This window comes from Monopterus albus, unplaced genomic scaffold (assembly GCF_001952655.1).
Source record: "Monopterus albus unplaced genomic scaffold, M_albus_1.0 scaffold21.1, whole genome shotgun sequence".
NCBI lineage: Eukaryota > Metazoa > Chordata > Actinopteri > Synbranchiformes > Synbranchidae > Monopterus > Monopterus albus.
The window spans coordinates 4,054,052-4,068,765 of NW_018127901.1; the positions used below are offsets into that span (position 1 = coordinate 4,054,052).

General features: G+C 41.5%; 1 protein-coding gene across 3 annotated transcripts in view; it reads right to left on the minus strand.

Annotated features, from left to right (window-relative positions):
- afg2a (AFG2 AAA ATPase homolog A) overlaps positions 1–14,714 on the minus strand; it is a 101,130-nt gene that overhangs the window by 62,219 nt on the left and 24,197 nt on the right. For 2 of the 3 annotated variants that reach the window (XM_020594068.1, XM_020594067.1), the window contains exons 13-15: positions 12,212–12,265; positions 11,835–11,914; positions 8,444–8,570 (exon numbers count right to left, since the gene is read on the minus strand). In XM_020594068.1, the coding sequence (XP_020449724.1) occupies positions 8,444–8,570; positions 11,835–11,914; positions 12,212–12,265 (261 nt within the window). Of the gene's footprint in view, positions 1–8,443; positions 8,571–11,050; positions 11,710–11,834; positions 11,915–12,211; positions 12,266–14,714 lie in introns of those variants that run through there. The other variant, XM_020594069.1, reaches the window with a different exon arrangement.

Below are 14,714 nucleotides of genomic sequence, written 5' to 3' on the forward strand. Positions count from 1 at the left end.
CAGGACCCTATTCAGATTTGTGCAGTCACAAAAAACTGCGAATAAGCTCTAATCCTTTATGACGGCACCGAAAGAGATTCCAGCAAAGCTTGGAAGACGATAACGTCAGTCCAACACAAAATAAAATATGGCCTGTTTTGACTGGCTGGCTTATAGCTTCTCCTGTAGCTAAGGGTTGTTTCCTGTTGAGGTGAGGCATGGCTCAGGTGGATGTTTTGCCAAAGAAAAGGCAAAACAAAAGGTATTCACTGAGCGAAACTCTGAGGATCCTCCGACTGCCTCTGGTGAGGCCACATAACAAAGCCTGAAATGTTTTGAGTGTTAAAGGGAGGCTTGCTTTCTTCTTCTCCTTCTTTATGGGAGAAGGAATTAACACACTCTACATCAGACATACACATTCTTATGGTATTTTTACTTTAGGTTACTTTACTATGATGTTTACATGACAATGTGTTCCAGTCACATCACGGTGTATGAAAGTAAATTTAATTTCCTCTAATATAATTTATAACCTATGTGACATTTTCTCTAAAGTCATGAGACAGGAAATCCCGCCCTCCTGGTTCACCAGGCAGGTGATAAGAAAAGCATAAATCATTTGCAAAACACCACTGATTAAGATCTGCGACATCAGCATACAGGCATACAAGAACAGCAAGCTACACACACACACACACACACACATTGATGTCAGCTGTGCATATAAAAGAGGAGGAGAGAGGGGTAAAAAAATCTAAATTACTCTTAACTAATGCCTGAATATTTACAAAGTGACCCAGTAATTGCAGTCTGGTGGAATTCAACAGTGATTACAATTAGCAAAGTCCAGACTAGCTAGGAAATCACTGGCAGATGTTCAGGTTACCCAAACTGGCCTGATGGCAGGTATTTACTTTGTATGGCTCCTGCTAAAGCCCAGTAGGTCACAGAATTATAAATTAATTAATTAATAAAACGTATAAATTAACACACCTGTCATTAACATACAGTACTTGTCAGTAACGAGACATGGGGCCAGATGCACTGCAGTCATGTGTGTGAAACTGAAATCAACAATGGAAGAAAGAGTTATTAGAGTCATAGTTATGGGCAATAGATAAAAAAAAATAAAAAAAATAAACTGACTTCAAGAAGTAAGCATGTGTACATTTATAAACTGTGACCATGAAACAGTCACATGCTGCACAATCACAGCACTGCCTTGTGTTACTGGAGGTACGTTAGGACACGAGACTGCGAGATCATGAAGGCTTGTAAACACTCTCAGAAGACCTTATGCTTTGTATTTCGATGTTATAAATCATGCTGCATTTCACTGATTTATAAAAATACTGGTTAGAAGTACCAAATTACTGCTAAATCTAGGGAGACAGAATGTAAACATGGAGCTGCTACACAGCGCATGCAGCACAAAGTATCATAACCCAACAGCACTAAATAATATGAAACAGAGTTCACTGAGATGTAAATCTATTTTCAGCCTGGTTTTATGAGGAAAAAATGAATTTAGTGACATTTCCTGCTGTTGCCAGCTACAATGAAAACTGGCAACATTTAACAGCACTTTAACCTAAATTCCTGATATCACCGTGAGTACATACTTTGTCCCCAGGAGGAACTGAACCTCTAACTGCTTACTCTGACCACTGAGCAGCAAAGGTGCAATCTTTATCAATGGACACTATTGCATATAGTTCTCAAAAGAACTGTCAAGTTTGGCACCATCTCCTGTTCAGAGGCCACACTACAGCACAATGGGCTGATTTTCAGAGAGAAGCGTCTGCACACATGCAGAGGTGGCAAAAAAAAAAAACAGAACAGCAGTAGACAGAGAAGACAAGGCAACCTGATCTGGTGGCTAAGACGTTACACTGCAGAAAGACTGGACTACAGCAAGAGCAATAAAATAATAAAGCATGTGGACTGTTAAAGAACCTGCTGCATTTTCAGTCATAGTTTGTTTGCCATCACAAATAAGGTTTAAAATTTGACACTGCTTACATTGAAGTTCATAAGTATGTTTTTTTTTTTTGTTTTCAATGTAATAAAAGACACAGATGATTTACAAACCATCAGTGTCCTGTATGACATTGAAAACATCATAGCAGCACATTATTTGCCGTGATACCTCATCAATTTTATTCTTTTAATCAAACACATTTCAAAAAAAAGTTGGGGCGGTTGCATTTCAGAGCCAGTAACAATGTAAAACAATAAAATGATTATTCCATTTGAAACAGGTAATGTTAACAGGTGACTGCTGAGGACCGCAGGTTTGCCAACATGTGTGTGTGAGAAAATTATTGAACTTGTTAGGTTATTTTTTAGTTAGATAGATATTCAGAGATTTGTTGTCTAGGAATGTTTAGTGCAGACAGGGTGACTGGCTTAGGCTGTTAACTGTTCAGCCTGCGGTGCAGACTGCAGGCACGTCAAGGTTACAGGAAAACAGCTGTTAGTGTCAACAGTAATGCTAGTCTTAATATTTGTCTTAATGTGTAAGGTTATGTCCAATTGTTTTAGATACACACCACGAAAACAACAGTCACGCACCTTGACTTTTCCTCATGTTTTGGCTAAACGTTATGGCAGCTGCAAGGCTTGCTTATCGGGTGACGTCATGGTTCGACAGCCCAGAAAGGATTAATATTGTATAGCAATGCTTGGTTCGGGGGCTTTTGGGTTCCGGGCTGCTTTGGCAGCCTGGGGGTTGGAAGATCTCTGGACTTGAAGTGTGAATTCTTGCCTGTGACTTTTTGAATAAACCAGCATGGTTATATTTTTTATATACTCAAGTGGTCTGAGTCGTCCCTCGGAGTTCCTGGTTTGAAAGAACCGGATGAGGCTTTATAATGGTTTTCAGCCTTTATAACTGTTTAAAAACCATGTTCCTCAAAGAAAGATAGGAAGGGATTTGGATACGTCACCCTCTACGGTGCAGAACATAATGATATTTCAAAGCGTATTTCAACTAGACAATGCAAACTCCATAGTGCACACATTACTGAGGCCTGGCTGTGGAGGAAAATGGTGTTGAGTGCTGGACTGCCCTGCCCCCACAGCACCAACCTGTCAGCAACAGAAAATGTGTGGCACATTTTGAAACACAAATTATGTCAATGACGACCCAGGACTGTTGTGCACCTTAAGACTTATTTGCAGGAAGAATGGGACAAAATGACACCTGACACACTGAATCACTTGGTGTCCTCAGTCCCAAAACGTCTTAAGTGTAGTGAAAAGGAACGGCAACATCACACCGCGGTAAACGCTTTACTGGTCCAACTTTTCTGGAACGTGCTGCAGCATCAGGATTGAAGTGTTTAATTTGAACAATGAATAAAATTGATGAGGTATCACATCAAACAATGTGCCGCTGTATTGTGTCAATGTAATACAGGACACAGATGGTTCAGGCATCACTATAGTCAGTTTTAATTCTGATTTAGCATGCATCCCACCTTTTTCTGATTTGGGGTTGTGTGTGTATATATATATAAGTAATGGTTTTAGAAAAAATCTGGGGAAGAAAATGTATTGTCAGGAAGGAAGGTGGTTACAACCGTTTACTTGTTGTCACTCTTCCAGCATGGTAACATGCCTGGGGAGCTGTGAAGTGACTCAGACAACATTCTGGCACAACTTCATCCATAACAAAATGAGTAAAACAGGCAGGTAACACTGTCAAAGCAGAAATTTGTAAGTGGGTGGGCCTCTGTTCTTAAACCTGCTGGAACTTGATCTGACAGTAGAGTTATAGTTTAACAATATTTAGTATATTTCTAACATAATATTAAAAGCACTTATGTGTTGAACAGGATGTGATCTTGTGTTCTCAAGTGAACACTGGTGAATCCCAAGTGAAATTATTCGAGCTCTAACTGTTACCACAGACAATCTGATGGATAGGCTGGGGTTTGCTGAATTACACCTAACCACAAAGGTACAGGAATATTGATTTAGTGGTGAAAACGATGATTGAGTGACTGTTGTTAACATACTAAATAAGCACTGCCAAAACTGCTGTGTACATTATCTAATCAGTCAATCAACACAAAAATAATACCAATACTTTTATCCGCACCCTACTCTACTATCATCAGGCCCTGTGTATATTTCTACCCGTCTCTAGGCATTGTTAAAATCCGCACCACATTTCTTCAATGCCCCCGCCGGTCAGAGGTTACGAGATGCGTTTTTCAAACCAGCACATTTCAAAAACAGACCACGAAGTCTCCCTTTGCAGCTACGACCCAGGATGGGCACGGACCCGTTAGACCCAAGAGGCCAAAAATTCTGTAGCACAGAAAGAGTGCGACAAAACCAGTGTTAACATCGTCTTGGCATGCTGGAGATGGAGAGCACTAAAAGCATCCAAAAGACTAAAATTTGACATGAATGCAGCTTTCTTCCTGCTAGATGCACAAGTACTGTAGCTGGCTAATGTGCACGTCAGCATCATCAGCAAGCTAATGTTAGCTTTTCAATTTTGTACCTTTGTGTTGAATTATTATGGTTGTAATTTGCATCCATTGTCATTCCAACTGACTGCAGCATTAATGTTTTATTGTCCAATTATTAGAAACCAGCGTGATTTCCTGGATTAGTAAATGAAGTTATTTTGCTCAGTTTGCTAATTTTTCCTTGGTTTTGGTCCAGTTTATGTCAGATATAGCACTGCAGTCCATGTGTCATTTTAGTGAGAAGCTGTTCAAATTTACACCCTAAACACAACTAGAAAAGTGGGGAGTTTGTTCAGCTATCAAAGAACAGCATGAAATTTCTCTTGTTTCACATAAAACTCTTGGTTACCTTATAACGTTATGTGTATCAAGTATGGAACACTGAATGCAAGTGGCCGGAACATTAGCACTGTATCAATATACAGAGGAAAAACATTCCTCTGTATAATTTACTTGTTACTGCAGATACATCTTCAACAAACAACGTTAGACATATGTATGCATGCTGCTAAAATGTTAACCTCTTCATTTGACACTGTGCCGCTGCAATGCCACAGAAAACCATGGGCTCTATATTTCGTACACATTAGTTCTGGAGCCGGTTGTTACTGCTGCGCTACCTGACTGCCACAACTGTCTCTGGCTTTTGTGACCACATATGGCATAGTTTCACAAACAGGACAGGAGGGTATAGAGGAGCGGAGGGAGAAGAGGAGGGGATACCGCTTGAGCTTGTTTCGACTCTCTTCGTCCTTAACAGGCAAAAATTAGTGGAGAAGTTAGTTAATGCAGCTTTAAACATTTGTTCAGTAAGTTGTGTGGTTCCATTCTCTAAGTAACTAATAATAATAAAAAAGTTGCCACTAGTTCTTGTCTTTTTATCTCAGAATTGATGACTGGGTGTTATACATGACATCAGTGACAAAAGTGGAGGAAAAGAAAACACTTGGACAAGTGCTGGGTTTGTCTTCACTGCCGCTGTGTTCTCCACACTGCAGCCAGGTTAACTGCATGTGGAGTCAGTCTCTCAGACACTGTCCCTAATTCCATTGCCTCTGTTTTGTTTTGGCCCCTTGATCTGATAAGAGCCCAGCTGGTAACTTCTGGTCCCATTCAAAGACCCATCTGCTGGCAATCTTCTCCAGTGTAAGTAGCCCTACCTCCTGATAGCATAGATGAAGCACTGTGTACATAGGCCATTTAGTGGAACAACAAACCAACACTGTCTTTACTGAGGACTAACTCACAACAACAAGCTGGAAAGCCAAAAACAACGCAAAATGCAGTTAAAAAAACAGCAAATGGTTGTATGGGACCGTTTGAGAGTGTGTTTGTGTGTGCAACCAGTTAGATGGACAGCTGCTCCACTAACAGAGTGACAGGGGGTTCTTCCTGGATAAATATTCCTGGTGGTGCTAATCAATCACCACAGACTGTCACAGCAGGTCAGAGGTGGGCCTGGGTGATAGGTGCAATACAAAAGAAAAAGGAAGTGGAAAAGTTTTTAAGGTGAATGGGGCGTAAGGAGGTGTGATGGGGGGGCTGTCTGATGACATGTCATTGTGCATAGGAATTGCCTACTTATTCTGGCCACTGCATCTAATATGCCAGCTACACATTTTAATACATAGCAATTACAACATGGTGTTAGAGAAGTTACAAATGCACATTATTGTGGTTTGGAGTAATAATGTGCATTACTTTTATCACCGCTGATACAAAGGTGAGAGGAAGTACTCTGTGTGCTTGTGTGAAAACTATCCATTTGTTATCTTTTGTTGGGATGTGATTCAGCTGTACTAGTCACATCATGTCTGGCCTCTGGTCATGTTTGTCAGTGATGTAATACAAAAGCCAGAGGATGTTGGAGGACTGCGTTTGCATGCAAAAGGACAGGATGTGTTGCACAAGTTCAGCTTCAGCATTATTAAAAACATAATTTATATTGAAAGGTACAATAGTGACATAATCAGATGAAAAGAATATCATTTATACTAAACAGACTAACTTCATTAATGCAGTTTAACACTGCTTCATAACTGTAAACAACCTCATTCTGACTCAGAGAAAGGACTTGATAAGAAACAGAAATTCACACTGTGCTGTAGCAGAAGGCTGAAAGATGGACAGCAGACCTGCTCCTTCCAAACTAAAGTAAACAGCACTTTTCCCCCTCTCTCACTCTGTCCATAAAACAGCTGAGGCCCCCAGGAGCTTCCTCTATTCCACCAACAGCTGACAATAACTTCACTGACACCAAAGTGTCCCATTAATCTTCATTTGTCTCATCACATCCTGCTGTTGGTATGGAAATGTCTGCCCATCTCTGGTGTAAACTGACAATCAACATCAACAGTGGCAAAGGGGCAATAAAGGAAGGCACGGTGTGAAAGAGTAAGGGGTGGGGGGAACTCTGTCCATTTGATAGCCTCCATTTCCAGTGTAGCTCATAGTGTAATTCAACAACTACACAAGCACCCATGCAGACATGCAGACACACAGACACACACTAACTTTACACCGCCTCATTTTCATACAAACTACGTTGTGGGAATCAGCCTGCGGTCCCCACAAGTGACACCGGCTCCAATGCCAGTGTGCTCCAGGTTAGCCGACCCCACAAGCATAGAAAAACAAGGCCACACTCAAACAGGGATGTCGACAGGCTGAGTAATCTGATTTCTCAGCTGCCCAGGAGACCACTTCCTGAGAGGGGGGCCAGCTTGTGGAAGGACGCCTGGGGTTTCCCATCTGTCCACTCAGGGGCGTGACCCCCCTCCTACAGTGCATCTGTCCCCTCTTTCACACATACATGCAAACACTCAGGCTATTTCTAAGCCAATGCAATAATAAAGGAGTTGTAAATGAGCTGGTTGTAGAGGTGGAGGAAGTTGCTGTCATTTCTCCACCACAGCAATGGATCATTTCCTCACATATGGGCCAGAAATGGGGTGGGGGTGGTGTGGTTAGGGAGGGGGTTACCCTAAATTTGTATGTGGAGGATTTCTCCAAGGAGTATCTCCTAGCACTGTTGGATTTGCACTGAGCAGTTACCAGTTGACATAAAACAACTGCCAGCTCTTGGTTACTGCTCCGTCCAACACCCCCTCTCCCTGCTCCACCCTGCTTCGCCACGCTCAGCCCAGCTCTTCAGATATTTGTTGTAATGAAATTACAAGAAATGAGAATGCAACAAAACTTATTGATCAAGCAGAAATAACGGAAAATCTCTGGCTGGTCAGAGATGTCAGTCCTGCTCCAAACCTTTCACAAGCTAATATCTCTGTTAAAAGTTTAAAGATATTTAACAGTGAACAAAACAGTCAGCCTCATGGTGGTCCTAAAGGAAACATCAGGCATCCTCATAAATATTAGGATTGATCACCTGGGAACCATGAATCTTTGTGTCAAAAATCACGGTCATTCATTAAACGGCTGTGGGGATATTTCAGCCTGGACAGTGGTGGGCTGACCGACGGAGCAACATTTCCATCCCTAGAGCCAGACACCGCAAATTGGTAAAAAACAGATGAAGGACAAGTGAATGCATCAGAGTTTAGCTGAACGCATAGCCTTATATCCATAAAGGTTTTGTGTTTTGAAGTTATTTCTTTGTTTTTTTGGTCATGATGAGCCCCAGATGTGGTCTCTTGGAAGAGGAGAGGAACATTTTTTGGTGGCACCTAGCCAAAGGAACCAAAATAATAAGTCAAAGCTCCAAATATATTTCATAAAAACGCAATTTATCTAGCACTTGCTAAACTGCACCAAAACAACAACTCCAAAATCCAAACAGCAGGAGAGAGTTGAGGAAGACAGGCCGGAGCAAGCGAGCTTTAACCTTATCAATCATGTATGACAGTGGAGGGAGGGAGAGGAGGAGACAAGAGAGACACACACACAACATTTCCTCAACCTTATCAATCACAGACCAAAGAGGTGGAAGGAGAGATAAAGACAGAGAGCCGGCGTCTGTTTACCTTATCGATCATGTCGGGCCGGTTGGTGGCGGCCAGCACAGTGACATCTTGGAGCTGCTCGATGCCGTCCATCTCTGTCAGGAGCTGAGCCAGGACCCGGTCTCCTACCCCCCCAGAGCCCGAGGAGCTGAAGGGGTGGATGAGAACATAAGATAGATGAGTGGATGGGATAGAAAGCAAGGGAAACAGAGATGAGACTGATGTGTGGATGAACGACAGGATTACAAGATGGATTTAGATGGCTGGGACACTTGCCTCAAACCCTTCTCATTCATCACTCATATCAGAAGGATTATGCAATTATGAAAACTGTCCAATTCGTAAATACTTTTAGGAAACTTTTGCATCGATTCAATGCTGGCAGATGATAGAAAACTCTTTCATTAGCACAATTCTTCTTTTCCTCAATGAACTTCTTCTCAGAAATTGTGAACTTTCCTGCTAATGATGTCCTGTTGAACTGATCTCAAAACAAGACAGCAGAAAACAAGACATGCATCTCAAATAAAGCAGCCCAGCTTTAGACAAACATGTCCCCTGGTTTGGCCACTCTGGGAAAGTTTGGGAATGTCGTATCTCATCTGGATTCAAATTCATCATTTCACATAATGTGGAAGACAAAAGTTGATTGTGATTTTAGTAGTGCAGTGTCAGACAGTACTTTTAATTGGGCTAGCTCACCATGGTAACGTACAGAATGCTGCACAGCTAACCTGCACAGCTAACCTGCTCTGGAGCATGTTAATGTCGGAGGCTCAGTGAAGCCAGATGATCCCAAAGTTAGCCGGAACTGGTGGGATATGCTTTGTGGTACAGGCCCCTGGTCTTGGTTACATCAACAACAATTATAGTAGGATTTGTTGACAGTATATAGAATATCATTAGCCCTGTGTTTTACAAAACTCATCAGTGCGTTAGACACGGCATTACAAGGTGGGTGTTTTCCATGGTGCAGTGCAAACAGCCACCCTTCCCAGTTCAAACACAAACGCACACAGCCTCTGTTGACAGGGCCAGCGGAAGTGCCAGACATCATTAGGAGAGACAAGGCCGCACAGGAACACAAAGGGGCTCTGTCACTGAGATACAAAGGGAGAGAGAAGATGGAGGGAAGAGGTTTGGGGAAAGCAGGACAGAGCAGTGACCTGGAGAGAGAGGAGTCATCTGAGAAAGAGAGAAAAAATAAAAAAAGGTGATGAGAGAAAGTTGGGTGAGAGTGAGCAGTGGAAAGAGGGATGAAAGAAAGGAGGATGTGGGAAAAAGAGGCTCTACGGAGCGGGGGACAGGACGAGGGACAAAGTCACAATGAGTGAACGTCATCCACAGAGAAAGCTTTTCTGTCTTTCATTTATTATCATTATTTTTAATCCAGTGATCCCTCTGCCTTATCTCTTAATTATCTTCCTTCTGACTTTCTAGAGTCTCTGTGAGGAATGCAGTCAGTTCAGTCAATCCTGAGAAAAACATCAATTTTCTCTTATTAGCATTAACATTGTTTTTCTCTCTTGTCATCTGTAAATCTCTGCCTCCCTGTTTGAATTCTCCCTTTCTTCCTGCCTTCTTCATTTCATTCCACCAGTCTGGACTCGTGGCAGGTAGGCTGACTGATTTACAGGTGCTTCCTATCTCCTGCGTCGAGACGGAAAAAACACACACACTATGAAACAGAGGCCGTCTGGTTGTGTCGACAGCTTTGAATTCTTGCCGACGTGTGTTAGCCACTTCATTCATTAAACATGGCAGGAAGTGAAGACCAATAAATAACCTTTATAGATCAGCACTAAGTGCATTCTTAAAATGTCGAGTGGCCTCAAGGCACAGCTGACAAACTCTCAGGCTGTGCTGCATTATTGTGAAAGCTGGCTGCAGCTGGGTGGAGAGTCACAGCCAGTTCTCACAAAGTACATTCACAAAATTGAACATCAAGATAAGGAGAGGGACTCTCAATCATCCTGTAAATGCAGAGAGAACTTGACAGTCCCACTAGCACAGAGTTGACCGACAAGAACAGGATGAAATAAGAGTCATAACCTGTACAATGGAAATAGAGTCAAAGCTGCATCAAAGTACAAAAACTGTGCTCCAGATTTCTTTGGAAGACGCCTGTGCTGTGCTGTAATGTGCAGTCAAAATGGAAGACTGCCCTTAAAAAAGCTAAAGATCAAATATATACTAAATGGAAGACTGCCCTTAAAAAAAGCTAAAGACCAAATATATACTATGTAAAGTACAGGAATGTAGTTTGACAGTTTTAACAATGTGTGTCAACCATATATTTCACCCTCGGCAGTAGTACTTGCATAGTTTTTAACAATGTAACACTAACATCAGCAGTAGTGGCAGTAAATTTAATATTTCTGAAAGTGTCAGCAGAAGCAGTTACAATAATGGCACTAGCTTCAGTCCTGTGTTAATTTAGATTACTCCAATTCAAAGAGTATAAAAACTTTGAAGCCAAAGAAATTACATTTAAATTTTTTTGGGGGGGGGCATATTGGTGTATTAAACAGGATTAGCTTCAAATTAATATCCATGAAGCTATTTTTTTATTTATTTTTTTTTATGAGGATAAACAAAATATCTTTGTCAAGAAAACGTGCACTGAGAAAATGTAACAGGCGGTGGTGGTTTCAAATAGAAGAGATGGAAAAGAAGATTTATGGATCTAGCTGTGCTGTTTTAGAATCTAACATTTCACGATCAGTGGCTCATTCACAAAATTGCAGGTGTCAAAATATGTTACATCTTAGTCAATCTGAAGCATCTGAAAAGTTATACGAATGACTCGTTGGCCTGTCTTTGCTCCCCACGTATGACATTTAGTTTCATCGACTGGTTTACCAGGAAGCACGCTGCATATTTGGCCTCCCCCATCTGCTGTGGAAGGGCACAATGAAGGGTTTGTGTGCCTCCGGTCTGTGTCCTCTGTCCGCCCCCCATCCTCTTTCCTTTAAGCCACAGATGTCCCCAGTGCCATCCCACTAAAGCGCCTCCGGACAAGACTGTGTTCTGTGTTAGCCGGTAGCAAAAAGCCGCAAAAGTCTAAGAGGACTCCATGGGAACTGAGTGGCTGGCTTTGATAGTGCAGTCATGCACACTGTTTGGGATGTTTGTTCATTCATAAGTGAATCTTTGTGAGAAATGTGGGGGCAGACTAAATTAAAGCAGGCCATAACGATGACTGTGCATTTGTCATCGCTGGACAATGAACAACCACAGTGCCGAAAATAGTAAACGCTGGACAGTAGCAGTCATCAACAGGAACTGTGAAGGAGGAAAAACATATTTATCAAGTGGGAATGAACTGCCTTTGACATTCTTTCTGTCACCCATTGCATATTTTATTTAAATCCAGGCCTCTTTCTATGGCTCCAAGCAAAGAAACACATACCTTCCTCTTTCACTGGCAAGAGCATCGATCTCATCAAAGAAGACGATGGAGGGAGCGACGGCCCTCGCCTTCCGAAACACCTGCAAGCAGCACCGGCAACAACAGAGAAGAGGAAAACAGGACAAATGAATCAGAACTGTGCACAAACATACACAGGAAATACAGCACTCATAATGTCCCACATTAAAACACGGGGCATTCGTTCATTACATCAACCACTAAAAATATTACAGGAATTAGAATGTCACCCTTGGTACGATGAGGTGGCCAGGAAATGTCAGGTTGTATAATTTTCTGTTAACACAACTCCAGTGTTGACAGCTTAGTTTAAACCAAGTCATTTTAAACATGTGGTAAGAAAAGCTAAATGCTCTCACCTCTCTCACAGCTCTTTCAGACTCTCCAACATACTTGCTCAGTAATTCTGGCCCCTGAAAGAAAAGTGGAATTGGTATTTAGGTGTTAAGACTCAGTATAACTTGATGGAAGTTTGAAGAAGAAAGCAAACTGAAATCACAGACTCCTACAAAGAATGTAGGATCATCACCAGGGCTCTAATGACTTATCATGGTTATGTTTTGTGAAGTGTCACCTGGTGCTACTGCGTTTGTAGATGGACTAAACTGAGAACTGACTAACAATACGAGAAACCATGGGCAAAGCAGCTGGTGCTCTGAGGCCAAATAGAGGAACGTGGTGAAACACTGATAAATAGGATGAAAATGTCAGAGAAGGACAACAGTGCGTGTGTGTGTGTGTGTGTGTGTGTGGCTGCAGTGCGCTGATTCAGTGTACAGTGTGTACTGATTTATGTTTGTGTGTATAATCTGTGGTTGAGCAGGCAAATAAAGTAACCCTAGTAAGATCTCGTCCATTTTGGCTAAGCCTGAAGAAAAACTCGCACTGTTTCTTGCCAATTTGACATGTCTACACTAAACCAATGGTTTTTTTTTTTAACATTTAAAAATTGAGCTTTCTGGAAATGGTCTCCACAGAGAATAGAATCAAAAAACAAGAGCATTTTCACTCATGGTGTGGACACTGAGCTTTCCAAAGTGATGACATATACTGAACAAATATTATCAGGTGTCGTGTAGCAGCCAAGTTAAGCTGACAACTTTCTGTGGCCTCCTTTCTGCTGATGACTCCTTTTTAATTGTCAGTGAACATGACCACACAACACTGGTGTAGTCAATTACTGCTATTTGTTTATCCTGGCACAGCCTCCGTGAGCATAAAAGAGGATTTACTGTTCTTTGCTTAGCATTTAGTGTGGATACTGTATATAAACACTGCTCCAAACACCTCTGGTTCTACTTCTACTACACCTACCTGCACTACTACCATCACTTATTTTACTCCTGTTACTACTTCTACTAGCTGAACCTTCTATTGCCTCTCTCTTCTTCTTCTAACTTTTAGTCCTTTCCTCCCTCTTCTCTCCCTTGCTCAGAAGCAGATAAGCATCCACTCAACCCTCAGAAGAACTTCCTCCTTCACAATCCACTCTTTCAACACCTCTGGGCTGACGGAGGAGTCGACACTTAACTCCCAGCCCTTTTGTCTCCTGCAGTAAGTGTGGAGGTTGACTCATTAATCCCAGGTTCCTCTCTCTGTGACAGAGCCAAAGGCTGGACATGCCGAGTTTAAACCTATTGACACTGTAGAGTTATGAGCTGTGTGTGTGTGTTGAGAGTGTGTTCGTGTGCACGTATGCATCTGCGGATGTATGTTTGAGTGGCTGCAGAGGGAGGAAACTGAAATTGACAAGATGATAATAGGGCTTATTCACACAGAGGAAACAGACTGAGCCTTAAAGTATCCACATTTAAATGTGGATAACGTATCTATGTCAAAGCAACTGCTGCACTGGAAAAACCTGATACTGTTATTGCAGATGCTGGAGAGCAGCTTTCAGTAAGAGGGACAGGATGTTTTTTAGCCTTTTCATAGTGCAGAAATGCTTCCTCACAACTTGAAACCTGCTGCACCAGATTACAGTAAAACTCAAATCTCACTTTTGTATCAAACACAATAAATAATTCAACAGAAGTGATCATGTCTCCAAGAGTAGAATGAAACTAAAAACATTCAGATGTTCTTCTATTGTGCTTTGAACCATGTCAAAGTAAGATGATGCCTCTAAACGGGTTTAGGTAGTGAACAGTCTAATTTGTTCTAAATTAGGTCATTTTACTGTTGACCTCCAACTCTCTTCTGCAATTTAATAGTACATATTTCAGTCATTAATGTATTTATCAAAGATGTGATCTTTCCAGTATGTGGTGTTTTTCTTGTTTTTGTTCACTGCTATATAGGATTAATGCAGCCGAACCGAACCAAAATTAAATAATTTAACTCAGTTTACATAATTAAACTTTTTTTTTAAATTATAATCACAGATTCCTTTTGTTTTCCTACAACAGAGACCATGTACAAATGTAAACTGTTCTGGATGAGCAGAGATGTCAAGGAGTCAGAGCTCAACTCAACTCAACTCAACTTTATTTATATAGCGCTTTACCACAGCACAGCTGACCAAAGCACTCAACATATCATACAAATATTAAAAAAACCACACATAAAAAGCTATAAACTAATATAAACACTAACACTACAGACAGAGCTGAAGACATTAAGCTTGTAAGCATTTCAAGAAAAGCTTAGCTTAACATCTGACTGCAAAAAAACAACAAACAAAGCTAAATGCAGAAAGGGCTAGCAAGTCACAGCAGCATCTGCTGATGACTTAATGACACTGGTTGAGAGATTCTGTCAAAGCTTCCTGTTTCACATGGCAACGGCTTGGAAAAAAATTCACTGATCAACGATTCAACAAGCTGATCAATCAATCACCGTCAACCGGGCCTGGACGGTCGC